At 36.8% G+C, this 19,409-nt stretch overlaps 1 protein-coding gene across 5 annotated transcripts in view; it reads left to right on the forward strand.

Moving 5' to 3' along the window:
* Nucleotides 1–19,409, forward strand: part of RAP1GAP2 (RAP1 GTPase activating protein 2) — a 2,340,619-nt gene that overhangs the window by 983,162 nt on the left and 1,338,048 nt on the right. The window contains exon 1 of one of the 5 annotated variants that reach the window (XM_044054257.1): nucleotides 12,870–13,106. The exons of the other annotated variants lie outside the window; for them this stretch is intronic. Coding sequence (XP_043910192.1) covers nucleotides 13,000–13,106 — 107 coding nt within the window. The 5' untranslated portion in view covers nucleotides 12,870–12,999. Of the gene's footprint in view, nucleotides 1–12,869; nucleotides 13,107–19,409 lie in introns of those variants that run through there. 5 annotated transcript variants of the gene reach the window in all.

Here is a 19,409-nt window from a genome sequence, read left to right on the forward strand (position 1 = left end):
GCTCAAAATAAGCTCAAACAAATCAAAGAATGTTCTGTTTCTCAAAGGTGTTTGTCTGTCTATGGTCTGAAGAAGCTGATGGTGAAAGCGCTTATCTACCCATGTGCATTTGGTTCACTGAATAAACTTTTTTTATATTTATATGGTCCTTCTTCTTCGTGTTTGCTCCATTGTCTGCTTTGTTGGATTATTTTATTTTTGTTTCTTACTTGACAATGGGAAATTTATCCACTAGGTATTTTGTGGACTTGTTTGAATATTAACAAGTTCACATGTACAAACATTATATGTCACACATATTGTTATATATATATCATAATCTAATGAACATTACATAAATTATTCAGTTCCTCCCTTCTCTTAAATCTCATTCCTCCTCCAAAATATTTTTCTGTACTTTCCATTTCACAGTTTTCATCTTTTTTATCTAATTTATTCCTACCCTTTTCTAAAGCTCCCACTTCTTATTTTTCTGCTACAGTTTTCACTACTTCAGATATTGTTTGTTTAGATTTTGATTTCCATTTTCTAGTAATTGCTTTTTTGGTAGCCACCAGAGCTAAATGTAATAAGGCCTTACTATATCTAGGCAATTCAGATCTTGTATCTCAGCTCAAAAAAATCACTTCCTTAGTTCTGTCATTTGCTCGTCCAGTATTCCTGACAGAGTACTCTGTAGGGAATTTTTAAAGTCTGCCAACTCAGTACACTGCCAAAACATATTTAACCAGTTGTTGGTTTCTTCTCCATCACACCTCCAGCATTTGCCATCTACCTGAAGAAAAATTCTTTAGAGCTTGCTTGGTGTATAAAGTAACTACACAAACACATGCAGGCAAAAATTCTAAATCTTTTAGATTTTGTTGCATGTTTGGAAGCCATACATATATGTCCTTCCATTGCTTCTTTGTGAAGTGCATATTCAGTATCACTTTCCAATCTTTTCTAACCTTTTCTAATCGATTCCTGTAGTTATCTTGCAATGTGGTATGTGTCTTGCAATTATCCCTTTTTAAAAAGCAGCTTCTGTTCTACATTCATTTAAAAATGTAAGCAGTGCATGTCTTTCATATAGGATTCTCCTATCATTTTCATGTTGTCTATACTCTGATATCAATCCATGATAGGGAAGGCAATCACTAGCCTGCAATCCAAATGTCTTTTTGGCCTCTTCCATTCCATTACCTTTCTTTCTCTAATTATTTGTTTCCAATACCTTGGCTCTTTTGCTATCTTCCTCAGGTAAATTCTACCTCCCTCTTGTCAATTCTCTGCATCCCTCATTGCAGTCATCCCTATTGGCAAAATCTCCTTTCTCTATTCCTGTTTTGGCTTAGTTCTTAGTATATTTTATGCTGCTTAATGAATATAATATTCTCAATGACTGTTGTTATTGTTCTCCTTAAGGATCTGTGTCCAAAATCCCATCATTACCTTACTTCTTGAATTAGCCCCTCCCCTTTCATCATCATCCTTGTCCACATTGATTTGTAGCTTTCTGTTTGTGTTGTGTATAACATCCTTAACTGTATGGCTCTAAAATATCCCTTCAAATCAGGTAATCCTAAACCTTCTTGTTCTATTGGGAGGATCAACTTATCCCACTTGAATCTTGTCCTCTTCCAAATAAAATCCTTCAACTCTCTGTTAATTACTAGTCACAACTTCTCCTCTAGTTGATAAAAATATGCTTGACCTATGTATAAAACCAGAGGACTAAAAATATTTTACTGCTTGTATCTTGCTATCCATATGCATAGGTAAGAACTTGCAGTTTCTCAGTGTTTGTATTATCTTTTGATTGGTATCTTCCCTCATATCCTTAACCACCAAAACTGAAACCTTTATAACCCATACGTCTAAATAGTTAATTTTATCATATACCCATAAATCTGGGCATTGCTGAACAAGTTCATGTGTGGGTACATAGTTTATAGCTATAGACTTTGTTTTATCTTCATTAATTGTAAAAACCTTAAACTTTCTGAGAATATTCCCCAGCACTGAAGTGTATTTTCTGGTTCTATCAGGTACAAAATAATATCATCTGCAAATGAAGCTAACGTTTCTTGAACAGCATACCAATTATATACTTGAATGTTTGAGCCCCTTATTTTCTTTGCCAATGGTTCTAAATGTGATGCAAATAAAGGAGAAAGAAGATACCCCTTCCTGGTTCCTCTTTTCAGACATAACTTATCAGAGAGGAACCCTCTAACTTTGAGTTTTGCCTCCAATCCCTCAGATATCCTTCAAATAAACCTAATTAGTGTGCCAGGAATGCAAATGCTTCCATTGACCTACCTATAAAATCCCAGATTTCTCTGCTGATTTCTTTCTCTGCATCAAGACCCACTAAGAGCAGTAATGCTTTCTTATATTCTACTTTTCTCTGGATCATCATTATTAATGTTGTCAAATTTTTGCCTTCCCTCCACAAAACCATTTCATATCTATCAGTGCTGGCTTCACCTTTGCCATTCTTTTAGCCATTATAGACATAAACACTTTCTAAATAATTACTATTGTTTCTTAACCAGATCTCTTTTTTTTTTTTATTTCTACCCTATTTTTAACTCCACTTTCATTTTATCCCACTCACTAGCTATAATTATTTTCCCCTAATAATTCCTGGATAATTGCTACTACCCATTCCTTAAATCCCCCTCTTTTTAACAAGTAAATGGGGAAGCACCAGTGTCTCATCTTTATTTTATTACCCTATATTTTTATCTTAGTAATTATTGATGTATGATCTGAAATAGTTATTGGATGCATATCAAAGTTCTAAAATTAAATGGACATCTTCCTGGGAAATATAATTTCTGTCAATTCTAGCCCAGTTATTGTACCCTGGGTGTAATATGCAAATTGTCAGAATTCCTACTACTAAATTTACATCTTTCACACTAAATATTTTAATAAATTTCTTCAGAAATCGACCCCTTTTATTTTATTTTCTCTTCTAGCCCTCAGACACATACTTATTGTTGCAAATCAAATTCCAGTCCCTACCTATAAATAGTATTCCCGGCTGAAAGCTGACTATTTCTCCAAAATTTTTTAAGTTGCAAAAAAGCAGTTTTGGGTGGCATATAAATACATGCTAGCATAATCCTCATCACTTTCCAGTAGGCCCTTACTACTACAAATCTGTCATTATTATATTTTTCCCTCTCTTATCACTACTGGAATTCCTCCAACAATTAATACAAGTATTCCTCTTTTTCTTTGTCCCAGATATTATGCAGAATATCCATCCTGAAATGCTTTCTTTATCAAATTTGCATGCTCAGTTCTTTCCAAATTTGTCTTGTACCATTACTATTTTCACTCTGCATTTCTTAATACAATTTTGTATTCTTTCTTTTTCTCTATACCTGTGAGACTGTTCACATTACAAGATAATATTGAAAGTGTTGCAATTATGGTATTCCCACCTTTTATATGTGGCAGGTTTTTAAATATCTATTTCCAGCTTTTGTGGTATATGTACCCATTAATGTTTGGCAGGTAAATCCTTTATACAGTATTTTCTTATCATCAAAACTGGAACCTGTGTCACATTTTATTAAAAACCAAAACACCCTTAAAACATGTTAACTTAATGCAAACACACACAACTATGTGCATTTCAAAATAATGAAATTTAACTCTCTTAATATGAACATTTGTGCCAAATAGCTGCTAACATAGGCCCTAATTAACCTGAAATTGAGGTTATTCATTCTAAGATGCATGTTATTGCTTGTGCTTCTACTTACACTAATTGATGTCTGTTCTTTTTTATCTTTACCCCCCCCTCAGATGTGAAAACTGCATGCATACTTTCAGAAACCATTAACTTTTAGCCTTGAGGAAACTATTGTTCTGTTTTTTCCCCTTATTAACAGCTTGCATCCATGGAAAAGTAAGAGAAAACATAAAAACTATAGTCCTCTGTTGCAACCTGAAAGAAAAGCCAAAACATCTATTGCTAAAGAAAAACTTTTCATTACATTGTGTTCTAATATTTACTTGCTTCTACTTAAAAATTTTTAGATTAAGCCAAGGGTCTTAATCCAGACATTCACCTATGCAAAAGGAAGAAAAAACATATCAGTGCTATGCATATATTATCTGTATACTTTTACACTTCATCCCTCACCTCAACAAACCAAGATTACAGCCTGTAACTTAAACATATTTTTGTCTAGCTTTTATTTTTGCACCTTCATGCCTACATTTCTTAATACCAAAATGAAGAAAGAGAAGAGGAATTTAACTTTATTGCATACAATTAGTAATACTTTACTATAAAATATCCAATTTATGTTGTGAAAAATTTCATAGAAATATTGCTAAGCAAAAAAATGCTTTACTTACAGTTACCTTTTTCTTTCTTCTTCCTCTCCCCTCAGAATTCCTCCAAACATCAATGACATTAAGTGAGACAAATACATTGTAATTCCTCACAAGTTTAATAAAGTCAGCAAACGTCCATTCTTTCAACTTAGTCTTATACAGACATGTTTCACAAATTCGATTGATGAATTGTGGTCTCACATTTATTTACTATTTTCTGTGTTGCTGTTCTTCTCCCTCTCCCAACTTCAAATTCTGGTTTAATTCCATGGTACTCCTAATTCTTCTGGTCATCCCCTGTGTTTTTCTCTGTCTCTCAAGCATTCTCCTCTGGAACGTTGGAAAAGGTTTCACTAGCAAATTCTCTCCATGTATTTTAAAAAGGTTTCATTGGTAAAGTCTCTCCGTGTGCTTTATTATCAGAAGAATGAGAAGCTGAGTCCCCTTCTGCTTGATGGCTCATGTTTTGTTGGGCAAACTTTTGAATTTCCTCCTTAGCATGTTCTGCATCAAAAATTGACTTTGTTCCTCCGGGAAAAAAATATTCTAAAGAGAGCTGGATACAGCAGCTTGAATTTCACATCTGCCTCTCTGCATTCCCTGATTAATGGAATACATTTGTTTCCCTCCTGCCTAGTGTCTTCAACCCTTAATACTTTGCCCTTTTGCCACAGTTTTTCAGGATTAAGTCTTTCTGCTGATAGGTTTGCATTTTCTAATAAAGGTCTTGCCTGCTTCCTCATGACCTGATTTGCAGCATGCACACAGTGTGCTCTTTCATTTAACGGCTCTTGCTGTGGAATATCAGTCCAATTGCTTATTTGTACATTCATAAAATCAATACAATCTGTTCATTCTTGTTTCTTTTGTACAGCAGTATAGCAAATTCATCCCCAGTTTTATAACTATGGCACCATCAATATACTTGCCATTTTATTCATAATGAGTATTAAAAGCAGTGGACCTAATTCTAGACCCTTAAGTTACACCTTTGGTTACAGCTTGTAACAGTGAACAGCCAAGATTGGATTCTGTGCATCCTGCTAGGTAACACTTTACCCATAGCAGTGCCAAATCCCATGTCTTTCAGATTTTCAGTAGACATACATGTGATAAATGTATAGAAGTCTTTGGAGTAGTCCAGTAATATGACTGCAGCAGTAGAGGCCATTATTAAGACAGGATGATACATAATTTGTTTTCCTACTCAGTGCAGTTGTTCCTTGAACTGGGTCAGAAACAATGCTGACTTCTGCGAAACACCCCATGCTTAGTTATTTGGTCTTCTATTTACTGGTGCATGACAAATTGTATTATTGTACCCAGTGGCCTGAATTTAATCATAACCAGCACTTTCTAATCTTGGAATATGCTAGGCCCTTTGGATGTGGCATAATTTTGCTGCATTTCCATAGGCTTGAAATTTTGCCTCCTGTGATGATCAGTTTATTAGTATTGTAAGTCTGTATGCAGATGTGTCCATGATTTGTTTAATGTTGTTTGGAGACAATTTGTCATTAGATGTACAGTCCTTGCTATGTTTGTAGAGGATTTACTTTCCTGTTGAAACTATAATGCAAAAACTGGCATACCTACATTTTACGTTGCATCTGTAGAAATGAGTAAGTTTGATATATTGCATAAGAGCTACTTGGAGAAGAAATGGTCTCTAAAATTATTTGTTGTTTCTAGAAGTGAATCAAGATCAAGTACATTGACTTTATATTCTTTGTGTGTTACTGGTTGCTATTCATAGACCAATCATTGTACTGTGATATATACTGCAGTAAGTGGTAACATATAGGGGTAAGGCGATTAAGAGATACAAGTAGCATGGCCACATTAGACAATGCCTACATAATGGTATGGCAGTGAGGCTCCAGATGCAAATGAGGGACAGTGAATATGCAACTGGGATAATCAAAGATGTCAGAGTGATTCAGAAATGTTTAAAGTGTGTGTACAGTACTTCTCTGATACCTTTTCTAAGTGGCAGGAATATTCCATGTACAGGATTTTAGAATGTATGTGATAACAGTAGTTAGAGCCATGCAGTGCATGTCAGTGGTAACTATCAGATCCAGTGCTGTCACTTGGCCTGCCAAAGCCCTCTGCTTTAGTTCAGATGGTACCACCAGCACTTAACGTGTCAAGATTTAGTTGACTAGGACTTTAGTGTAGATAGGGATACTAGAGCTTGTCAAACTCTGTCCGCCACATACTTAATCATGGAGGATGCAAGAGCAGCCTATCCCAGTGGACACTGTGGTATGTGTAAGTCGGACACTATTAGTTACAGTGACATTGTAGGGATCAACCTTGTGGAATTCTACATCAGGTTCTGCAACTGTGCTCCTGCATGTAAAGGACCATATATGGTTCCAAAGCACTCCAGAGGAGAGAACCACAATTATGCAGGTGTTCCACAATGTTGTCCAATTCCATGATGGCCTGCAAGCCCTTGGTTTGACATACACTGCAATCAAGACTCCACCTTGCCAGCAGAGTATCAGATGTATCAGCAGGAAGATCTTGCACTCCCTAAGTGCCAGTTGCATACAATGCACATGGTGTCATCTATAATGTGCTTATGTGCCACCCAGGCAATTCCCATGACTCTCATATTTGGTACACATCTGACCAGTACAAATGTTTCATTTGGGGTGACTTTCCATAGGGTCATCTAGTCAGTTGGTCACATGTAGGTGGGTACAGAGTCCAGTATATACAGACACCATGCAGTAAGATAGTAGACCACATATAATGTTGCTACCATTGTATGTTGCAGGTGATGCTGGCTATGTACTGGTGCCATGGATCATGACCTCCATCTGCAACTTTCAGACCATGTCCAAGATGGCATACAAGATTGCTAATGCAAAGATCTAGAATATGGTGGAACAGTTGTTGAGTCTACTAAAGTAAAGCTTCCAATACTTGGATGCATCTGTTTAGGACACTGCGGTATTCACCTGAGACTTGCAACCAAATGCTTGTACTATACACCATACTTCACAACCTGGTTGTGTTGAAGAGATTCATCCTAGCAGGGCCTACCCTACCTACTGAAGCAGTGGATGAGTAGTATGTCAGCCAGTCAGAGGAGGACAAGACAGCAGAGTCGAGCACAATACATTACACTTCTTGTAAAAGGGTAGGGTATGGTCCACAGCTATGGGCCACGAAACAGGCAATAGAGAATGAAATGATGCCTGCATTAATAAAACCATTACAGTGCATGGACTGGCCATATTGTATATCAGACATTACATTCCCCACTCAGATTAGGAGTGGGCAGGCTTAAATTCTCATCATTTGCACAGACAGGGCAGCACATTAGCAGGGGGAGAGCAGTGCTATCATATGAGCTAGAAAAATGAAAGTGGAATATGGGGGAGCTACAGAATGTCATAGCAGGTTGTGGGGAGTCAGGGATTCCATCCACCAAAGATGGGAGATCTGCTGTGCTATGAATATTGGTGGTATACTGCAATGGTCTCTGGTCTCAGGCCTTGATGTGTTCCATGCAAGGGTTAGTGCAGAACTTAAAAGAACACATATGTACACCCTGATAGGGTGCCTCACCTCAGGAGGAGCTATTGGATATACAGCACCCATGACCAATAGAACTGCCAGACGTGTGTATAACATTCCATGTGCCCACTGGGGATAGTGATGGTGGAGAACAATAAGAGTGAGAGTATGCAGCCTGGTCAGGTGCCCCATGGGTAGAACGTGAGTAGTTCTGATGGCTGTGGATATTGACCACAGTGAGAAATGGTGGTCTGCACAGTCAGACCTAAGAATGATGCTGGCTTAGGAGCAGTCTGTATAATCTGGGTATGCTTGGCCTCTGACTGGCATCTTGACCCTTCCATCTTGATGGACTGGAGGACCTGCTGAGGCAGATGGGAGGATGGGTACCAACTGCTGAATGGACGCATCAGTAGTTGTGATGTTAGCTACCAGTGTACATTTGTTTCCTATCCCTATAATCAGTGTTTGCATATGATTTCCAGTAATTGTGTAGTAATGTTTAATAGTCTTTTTTTTTGGCTAAATAGTTTTATTGTTGACATATATTTTATAAAGGCTGACAGTTTTTATATTTATTTTTATACGTACCCATGTAACATCTCTTTGTAATGTTTTCTGGCTAATGCCTGTCAGTGCAAATATTTGTCTACTAAACTGAATCAGTTCACTCATAAATTTGGAAGAAAATATCTAATATTGAGAGTTTCTGTAATACATCCAGTCAACAGTGTTCTTTACTTCAAAGCCATCTTTCAGTGATAGTTTTTTTAGTGGTAAGATACTTTTAAAGGGGGTTTTTAATGTCAGTTTACATTTTAAAGGGGGTTTTTAATGTCAGTTTACATTTCAAGAACATATATGCTGCTCGGGGGGGGGGGGGGGGGTCGGTCTTTTAGCAGTAGTTTAAAAAATGTACTCTGTGAAAATATCCTCTGCAACACTACAGGCTACAATCTGTGCATATTCTTGGGAAATTATGAAAACATCCTGTACAGGCCAGAGTGTGTAATTCTTTAGAAGAAGCATTGTTTTGGGTAATATACTTATAACTTGCACTTAATCTTGGCAATCTTGGCGAAATGCCCTGTGGGACACACTATGCCATGCTATGCTTCTACTCTGGAGATGTATGCTGTAAGAGATTATAATCTATAGTGTTCTCTTCTTCAGCAAGAAATCTAAGATAATGTTAATCCACAGCATGTATCTGGCCTTTTGGAAAATATTGAAGAACATTTTGCTTTAGGGTGTTTATGTTTATTAGTGATAAGTTTGATGCTTCAAATGGCAGAAGGTGCCATTCATAGACAACCATCATTTGGCATCACTGTTCCTAATGTTCACTTTTGGAATGTATCATTGTAGCCCTTAACACGTGCCTTCATTAGAATAACAGTGTCATACATAGGATGACCAGATCATGTCCTGAAAAAGACAAAAATAAATACTATAGCCAGCTTCATATGAAATAACCTCACTTTAAAATAAGGAAACTTTGCTGTCAAACAGACAGCAGTTGTACAGGAAAAGCATGAAAACCCAGCTAACAACTTTAAAAGCTATTAGCACATCTCAGCTTGCCACACACATAATAGTTACACAGGAACAGCACTGAAAAGCAATGCACAGCTTTAAAAGCTGTATCGGATTATACACTGCAGTATCATGTCTTTTTCTTTAAGGAGGCAATATTACATAAGGATGTGAAGAAATTCACCTGTCAAGTTTTGTTAAGGTGAGTTCTTGACATCCACCTCTCAAACACACAGCAATCTGATTCTGACAGAAAATACAGTCAAAATCCTTAATTTCTGTTATGTTACAACTCATATAAACAGAGGAATTATGAAAATGCCACTAGAAAGAAACTGATGACTATTCAGTTCTCTGATTAAAAACTACCCCATAGCAGATTGTCCTTCTCCATCCCTTTGCCCTTCACTTTTATCTTTCCAGCCCAGTGACTCTTAAACCTTCTAGAAATGTAAATGCCATAGGTTTGCACCCTTTCCAATGAAGAATTACTTCTTTACATTTAATTTAAAATCAGTCCTGTTGGTATCACATCATTTTCAACCCAGTTAATATGCTTTAGTTTTAACCTTCACCATTTCACTGACTACTAGCTCAGTCATTATTTTGTCAGCTTTCGTAGTTCCTTTAAATTGCACAAATTTAGGTCACGTATTCTTTGTTCGTAATGCAGCCTTTTTGAGTCATACATCAGTTTAGCCTGTGTACTCCCTTGGCTGTCATCATCTTATTCAGTTGTCATACCCATGGTTCCATCTCATACTCCAGGCATAGTAGCAGCAATAATTTTAATTGGTTAACACCACTTGTGCCTGCCTTGAATTTCTGCATCCCGCCAACAATATTCTATCACATTTGCTGGTGAAACCCCCTCTGCCACCATGGACTGAGTCATCTGACTTCAGTGTGATTACAGTTCTTATGTACTTCTCAGCTGGAGTAATTCCAGCAACTTCATTATTTCTTTAATTATAAGTTTTTGTCTCCTCTGCAATGGTCTATCAGTTGCCCCAGAGAGTCTCATTCAGTCAACTGGACTTTTTCCCATCCAAATTCAGGAGCACTGTCTTATTGCTTTTAAGAGAGGTTTTTTTTTTTATGCCACAAGTTTCCTATCCCACGTGCAGACATACTTTTCTTAGGACATTCATGTAAGGGGCATGCTGGCTGACTCAGTCAATGTCATGCCTTCTTAAAGGCAATGCCCCCCCCCACATATACCTGACTTCTACTGGGCATTAACTGCGATGTGAGCCCATGTGAACTCCCTCCCCTCAGGAGGGGCAAATCTATCATCCCTTGCCAGTACCTCAGATGCTTTTGCTGTTAATCCAACCCAGGTTGCTTGGATGATATTCATGGCTTTAGCTCTTTATGCCATGGTGCTGACTAGGACCTTCATTATTTACAAGAAACTTCATCCTAAGGTTCTCCTTGCCAAGGTTCCTGACTTTACTTTTCATTGCAGTGAAGGTCACATGAAGCGGTTAGAGCAGCACATTAACCTTTCTAGGTTTGCCACTGTTCTACTTCCTCCCACTTCACCCAGTCTTACTCTACTTACCTTATTACCTAAAAACAGATTGACTTAAATTACTAAGTTTTAAAACAGGCCAGTATAGAAGATAATGATCCAGTCTCCATCATAACAGTATATATAATCGAGACATGGATACCAAGATACCAAGAAATTCACCTTGGGAGCGAAGCTTGGGAGGTGAATCTTGGCATCCATGTCAAGGTCACATAATAAGAAGTTGTGATCAGAGGTCTGATTGTAATTCTTTGTAGCATATGGAGATTTGTCTGCTCTGTGCATTACTACTTACAGAAAGGTAAAATGTTTCAAAATAAGGGACATAATGTAGTAGGCAGCAGGTAGAGACAAAATTGAAACAAGGCCGTTTCTTGTTCTGTTGCTGTTTACTGACCGTAACTGTGAAGTTTTAGTCCCAGATACGGTCTTAACACCACATGGGGGTGTTAATGCTTGTTAAGGTGGGGGGGGTTGCACTAGATTAGTGCTGAATGAGGATGTTATTTAATTGTTATTGGAGTGTGATCACGATGTTTCATGTGCTGCATACTTATTCTGAATGAAAGAGGCCACAGTGCAAATTTTTATAGTCGACTCTTCTTGCCACAACCCTCTGTTTTCTCATTAAGCCATCGCTATACGTGTGCTAAATAACATATTATTATTTTACAAAAGCTTTGTGTTAAACATCACAGTTATATTGTATGTATAGTGTAGTAAGTACTGCAGGGACTTCCATGTTTTTGTTTGTTTTTTTCAGTCCCTGTTATCAGGTTATTGTTACCAAGTCTAACTCAAGAGTGTTACACTCATGTTCATAGAAGCTGTTTGGAAGGTTCTGGAAATATCATCAGTTTAATCATATGGATTCTTCATTCCAAAATTAGTTTTGTGACGATAAATAAACAAAAGTATTTCATTTGTTATTTTAAATATGTTTGAATACCTATCTGAGAAGCTAGATTACTCTGAACACTGCATCAACAATGCCTGAATCAGGTATTGGCTGGTTTTAGCTAAAATATATGGTTTGTTTAGGAGATGGATCAGCATTCAGGAAACTCCAAATTATGATATTCTTTTCAATTAATGTTATTTTCTGATTGATATGTTTAAATTATGTGCTTTCAAATTGTGTTTACATAGACTGGCTCTAGATTCATAGTTAAAAACATCAAAAATATACATAGACCTCTATCCATTTCAGAACAATAAATCAGTCACAGTTTTCCCCAAGACTACATAGGAAGTAATTAATTAGCAAACGTACTTCTGTAAATCTTAGACCACAGCAACAACTGCAGTGAAAAAGAGTTATCAACTTGCAGTAACAACATTGAATAATGTGAGTAGCTAACTATTGATATACAGCAGAGACAGGCACCACATAGCTACCCAGATAATAATCTGTAGAAACTAACCTGTTTCCTGCAGGCTTTCTTCAGTAAATTGAAAGATCACTATGGAGTTGCAGACTATACTTTTCACAGCTGATCCCATAAGTCTGTTTTTGATTAACTTAATTTCTAAGACGGGTGAAGTAGTTGAACGCTGCTGTGTGAAAGGGTTAAAGTCAATTATTGATTACTGAAGCTGTCTCAGTGATGATCACCTCTGATGCTGTGGTACAAATCAACTTTAAAACCTAGAAATATCACCTTTCTGAGAGCAAACAGGTCTACTGTTCTGTACAGAAAAATAAGGATAGTCATAATCTACAGAAAGGGAGGTAGGCAGGTGAATTGAAGGTCGCTGAAGTGGAGACAGTCACCTGATGCAACCCTACCTTGCAAGCAGGAGCAGCCAAGCAGACAGAGAGAAAGAGAGAGAGAGAGAGACAGATGCACACACACCCAATCTTTTTTTATATGTGTGTGTGTGTTTGTGTGTATGCACGTGAATGTGTGAGAGAGACTGAGTGAGTGAGAGAAACGGTGTGGATTACAGAAAGGAGAAAAGAAGCTTACACTTTTATAAACTGGATTTTTGCTGGGAGTTGGAAATACTGGAACACTGGCATTTGTGCTTGAACAAGCTGTGTCTCTGCTATGTCACAGCTGTCTGAGAGGATGCATTCTAAAAAGGCAGGGATCCGAGCAGCTGTAGTACTTATAGGGTTACTGCATAAATCCCGAAAGCAAACTAAAGATAAAAGGTAACCGCTGTTCCTTACTAATCTCTCTGATCATTTCTCTGCTCCATGAACTGTGATGCTTTTACAGAAACGTTAGTACTAGCCATATGTATCACTGTCACAGGAAGAAGGAAGCTGTCTCATGTTTACATTTTTGGTAGGCAGAATGAAGTTTGTCAGAAAGCTGCCGTGCGTTCTCAGTGTACAAGTATCATAAATGAGGGTATAGATTAAGCTATAAAGCACCAGAAGCATATTCATTGATGAATACAATGCAAAACTACCAAAGCAAAATAAGAGCTTTCCTAAATATTCATACTGAATTCAAAAAGTTAACATTTATGAGGCAGTAGTATTACCTCACTAATGAACAAAAACAAGCAATACACTTTTAACGCTGATTTACTTTATAGGGAGCTATTTTATTAAGTGTGCACTGCTCAACAAGATTAAAGGATATAGTACCCTGTTTGTAACAATACCATAGGATCAACATGAAAAAGTTTTTTTTTCTTTATCTTGTGGAAGTGGCAAGAGTTTTTTCACTTTATTTACCATTCATCCATTCATAGTATTTTTTTTAATACAGATGACGTTTATTTCCCTGGTGCTGTTTGACATTCGATGAAAGCTACCTTGCCTGTATTTCCTTTAAGAAACATTTTAAATAGCATTGTAGTCAAACATTATTTTGGATTTTCAACTTGTGCATGAAGTGCAGTTAACAAAGTGAATTACAGATAAGAAAATTATTTTATTCTACTTCTTTTCTTTTCTTTAAATGATACAATCGAGACAGCAAGAAAGCTAAAAACAGAAGAGCATAGTTTTTCATTAACCTAGGTCACTGTTAATTGCGAATCAGCTTATGCAAATGACCTGCTTTACTGTCAGGTATGCTGATTTATAATTTCTGAACCATAATGCCCAGAAGAACTTAAACTTTTGGCATTGTTTCTCTGTGTACAGATTTTACTGTGGGTACATGCTACATGCTTTACTTCTTAGGTGCAGCAGTTTTGATTTCAGTTTGCAGATTTAGTTTAATTGAGTCATGACTCTGTCAAATGCAATACCTAAGAAGACGAACCAGTGGTTACAGTCATTAGATCTTTCTCAGTTTTTGCCTCAACACATGTGCTGTAGGTTTAAAGAGCTAGTGCAGAGTTTTTCGCCACCTCTTGTCAGGTAATAAATGCAGTAAGTTCACTGTTAGATTATGTTGACATCATTTACCACTTGAAAGCTAGCTGTTGGAAGATGTTTCACACTTTTAATCACATGACTTTATTTGTGACTCAGTCTATTACACTTTTCTGTGCTAAACATAAAATTGCATTAGTCACCAAATATTTTCCATGGGGAACCATAATGTGCAAAACTTAGTGTTCCTTTATCTAATTAGCATTGTTTAATTATTTAATTTTAATAGTGAGAAGTTTTGCTTTGTTTATGAAGCACTTCTATTTTATTTGCTTTGCAAAACAACTGCTTATGATAATAACAGTGTTAAAACTCCAGTATTCTATGCAGATGATGTAGGTGTTCTACATACGACTTTAGGGCTGACTTTCTTAAACTATAATGGTTTTATCATCCATTAATTTCTGTAAATAAAATGGGTTACAGATATAGAGTGCATTGTATAAAGCAACTTTCTGATTGCATGTGTAACAGATGCTTTTCAGAATCGGTGGTCAGTCTAAATGTGAGAATTTGTGTTATTTGTTTTAGCAGAACTCAGGTAGTCCACTTTCCTGCCATATCCATAGTGAAAAACTAGAAAGAGGTAGCTTTTTGTTTGTCTGATAGTGTTAAGTGTGAGCAGTTAACAGTGTTATAAACTTATCTGAGCAGTCCCTGACTGTTGCATATTTCAGGAGAATTATGATTTATTGCGTGATATCAGAAAAAAATCATCTAACAATAACCAGTTACGTAGTTTTGAGTACTTGTATTGCCACATTCACACAGTATGAAGAAGCAGGCAACTGCATCTCTGTTCAAACGTCTAATTAATAAATATTAAAAAAAATATTCAGATAAAATCAAAGTAATAATTCACTTTTAAAGTTGGACTCAATTGCTAGATTGCTAGTAGTTTAAAATATTAAAGGAAACTCTGGATCACAAGTTTTATTTCATAAAATATAAGTAGCTTGCAATATTGTAATGTCTGCTTTAAAATAAACTGACATTGGTTAAGAATTCATATTTACATATATAATTATTGTTAGAAGTAGAAATGGAGGTAAGACACTGAAAGCTAATTTCACAGGGAGCAAAGTCTAATTTCTAACAATAAAATGGTGATTAAGTATTTTGTGTAACCCCCACACACACACACACACACCTTTGACTTTTAAAAAAGGTATTACAAGAAGGATATGGGATAGCAGTGCAGACCATTGAAAGTTCCTTAAATTGTTAACAGCCATGAAATACTTCAGGTAAATGATCTCTGACACTTCCATTTTAAAGATGGGAAAGGCAAATCATATAATGATGGTCTCAGGTTCACAAATTATTTGATAGTCTTAAGTAATATTTGCTAAAAAGTTTATGTTAGTAGGAAAACATTAAAGAAGAGAAGAGCATTCATGTATGTATGTATGTATATATACATATATGTATATATATATATATATATATATATATATATAATTTACTTAGGCTCAAGGAATCAATTTACAGATGTTCAATTACTATATAGAAGCATCTGTGTAATGAGGACCCATCCACCTACTTTTTATAATTTGACATGAAGACAGTGACATAATTATCTTATCTCACTTTTTGCAGGGCACAGGAATTTGGACAGGTGAACTGCATTAAAAATACTTTGTTAGGAACAATATTTTGTATGTTTTCTCAGTCTGTGGAAAAAAAATGTTTTACTATCGAATAGTAGAAAGAATTGCAATTCTCCAACCAGCTTAATTCTGACATTAAATTAAAGACAATTGACTTATATATATATCGTTTGAGTTGAAGGTTTGGCCCATCAGATACAGTCTCATTTTTTATGAGAAATGTGTGAATTTGGGCTAACTGAAAAGCAGTAACTCTTATCCACGATTCAGACTTTTTTTTCTGTTCTGGTCCAAATAAACTGATGAAAAATCTTGCTGTTCCTATTGCCCCAGTTTAGGACCTGTTATGTTGTAGAATAGGAATATGTAACAAAGCTTTGAGTTACACAATGTCTCCCCATTCAGCAAGGGTGACAACATACTGAGTGAGATGCATACCTGTCAATGGTCCAGATTTTCTCAGGATGTCCAGATTTTTGCCTCTTGCTTTTGGACTATTTCTCATAAAATTTGTGGTGTACTGGCAAATCACTGGGATGTTGAGAAATGAAGTCAGTAAATAATGACATACATCTGAGTTTCAGACTTCAAATCCTTCAGAAAATGTACGTTGACACAAACCATTACTCTAGTGACTTTCTTTTGTAAGAGTAATATCTAAAATCTGTCCATATTTTTGGGCCTTTGTCCCCTCATTTTGTCAGGCTTTGTCCAGATTTCTTGCATTAAAAGATTGAGAGGTATGGTGAAATGTTATGGCATATGAACTTTAGATGCACAATATTATTGAGTGATGCAGAATAGAAGGGGTCTATATTATAAAATCAAAAAGACTTTACCGCAAACACTCACATGAGCGAAAATGCCGGTAATCGAAATTGCTATTTTGGGGGGCTGTGCCCCCCCCCCACTAAATATATATTCTACCTCCGAGGTCGCACTACAGTGAGGAAAGGGCAAATATCCCATGCCTCACTGTAACATGACCCCACAGTCATGGTTTCAATTCCCGGCATTTTCGCTCATTTGAGCGTTCACGCTAAAGTCTTTTTGTGCATCTAATATAGACCCAATAGAAGTACTTGGTTGAATCTTATTGTGCTATTATATTGCAATAGTATACCTCATAACTTCTTTCCTCAACAATATTGCATAAATCGAAAAATATTGGGCCGAGAAAAGCCCGAAATCAGGAACAATTTCTACATATCACTGTAATTTAATAAAACATCATGTTGTGCATCAATATGCTTTTTCTATTTAGTAAGTATGAAACTCTTGTATTATTTATTTAATCCTCAATAATTTACCAAGAAATCAAGCATTTAATGTGGGACAATGCAAAATCAAGGATATTCTGCAAAATCAGAGATAGGGGAGAGGTATGCCAGTAAATCCTTCTTTAAGAAGAACTTCAAAAATAGCTGCAAAAATAAATTTAAATTAGTGAAATAGTTATATTACTTTATATATCATGGAATAGTTGTATCATCCCAATATTAAGGTCCTTTTCTTACAGTAAATTTAATTGAAATAATATACAGCAAAAATGGAACTAGACAGATATAAGGAGTAATAGGTCATTACACTTTCCTAGATATTCCATTGCACATGTTACATGGTCTACTACAGTGACAAAAATTAATACAAGTTTATTAAAAGATATATACAGTATCTTGATACTTTGAATCTGGTAATTTCATACTATATGTGTAATGAGATGTTTGCAGCTGATATAACCTTATTAAAGTGCTTGCTTTTTCAAGCCATTTTCATTTCATCCTGCCACTTTAAAGTCATGGGTTGCTGCTCTTGTCTATGGCATAGGCAGTTTGCTTCAAATTCTTTTCTGTTTTCTGTGTTGGATAAGTGCTAGAAACCTGTCATATTGTGGTTAGCAAGGATGCTTAATGAAATCTTGGAAAGTGAGTGGATGCCTGAGGAATGGAGAAAAAGTATTTTGGTACCGATTTTTAAGAATAAGGGTGATGTGCAGAGCTGTAGTAACTACAGAGGGATTAAACTGATCAGTCACAGCATGAAGTTATGGGAAAGAGTAGTGGAAGCTAGGTTAAGAAGGGTGGTAATGATTAGTGATCAGCAGTATGGTTTCATGCCAGGAAAGAGCACTACAGATGCGATGTTTGCTCTGAGAGTGTTGATGGAGAAGTACAGAGAAAGTCAGGAGTTGCATTGTGTCTTTGTGGATTAGAGAAAGCATATGACAGGATGCCTAGAGATGAGTTGTGGTATTGTATGAGGAAGTCGGGAGTGTCAGAGAAGTATGTAAGAGTGGTACAAGATATGTACGAGGGTAGTGTGACAGCGGTGAGGTCTGCGGTGGGAGTGATGGATGCGTTTAAGGTGGAGGTGGGATTACATCAAGGATCAGCTCTGAGCCCTTTCTTATTTGCAATGGTGATGGACAGGTTGACAGACGAGATCAGACAGGAGTCCCCGTGGACTATGATGTTTGCAGATGACATTGTGATCTGTAGTGAGATAAGGGAACAGGTGGAGGAGACCCTGTAGAGGTGGATATATGCTCTAGAGAGAAGAGGAATGAAGGTCAGCAGGACTAAGACAGAATATATGTGTGTGAATGATAGGAAGGATAGAGGAATGGTGAAGATGCAAGGAGTAGAGGTGGCAAAGGTGAATGAGTTTAAGTACTTGGGATCAACAGTTCAGAGTAATGGTGAGTATGGAAGAGAGGTGAATAAGAGAGTACAGGCAGGATGGAGTGGGTGGAGAAGAGTGTCAGGAGTAATTTGTGACAGACGAGTACCAGTAAGAGTGAAAGGGAAGGTCTACAAGAGGGTAGTGAGACCAGCTATGTTATACGGGTTGGAGACAGTGGCACTGACAAAAAGGCAGGAGTCAGAGCTTGATATGGCAGAGTTGAAGATGTTAAGATTTGCACTGGGTGTGACAAGGATGGACAGGATTAGGAATAAGTATATTAGAGGGTCAGTCCAGGTTGGAAGGTTTGGAGACAAAGCCAGAGAGGCAAGATTACGTTGGTTTGGACATGTGCTGAGGAGGGATGCAGAGTATATTGGGAAAAAGATGCTAAGGATGAAGCTGCCAGGTAACAGGAAAAGAGGAAGGCCTAAGATAAGGTTTATGGATGTGGTGAGAGTGGATATGCAGGTGGTTGGTGTGACAGAACAAGATGCAGAGGACAGGAGGAAATGGAAACAGTTGATCTGCTGTGGTGACCCCTAACGGGAGCAGCCGAAAGATGAAGTGGTTAGCAAGGTTGCTACAGTATTGTTATTAATTTTAGAGTTAATATCAACCCCTCAGAAAGTCTGCCATAAGTATAAATATATAAAGGCCACACATGCCTTCTGTCTGGTGAAGCCATAATATCAAGAATTGTTAGCTCTGACAAACATTTAGTGTGATTAATGCTATTTTTAAGAGTATTAAAGTCTTCCTGTTAAAGAAAAAATATCTTTTACAGAGACACAGGAGTCTGATTTATTATTAATTTGGGATGCATGGC

The sequence above is a fragment of the Protopterus annectens genome, chromosome 13.part0, assembly GCF_019279795.1.
Source record: "Protopterus annectens isolate FY-2018-M chromosome 13.part0, PAN1.0, whole genome shotgun sequence".
Lineage (NCBI taxonomy): Eukaryota > Metazoa > Chordata > Ceratodontiformes > Protopteridae > Protopterus > Protopterus annectens.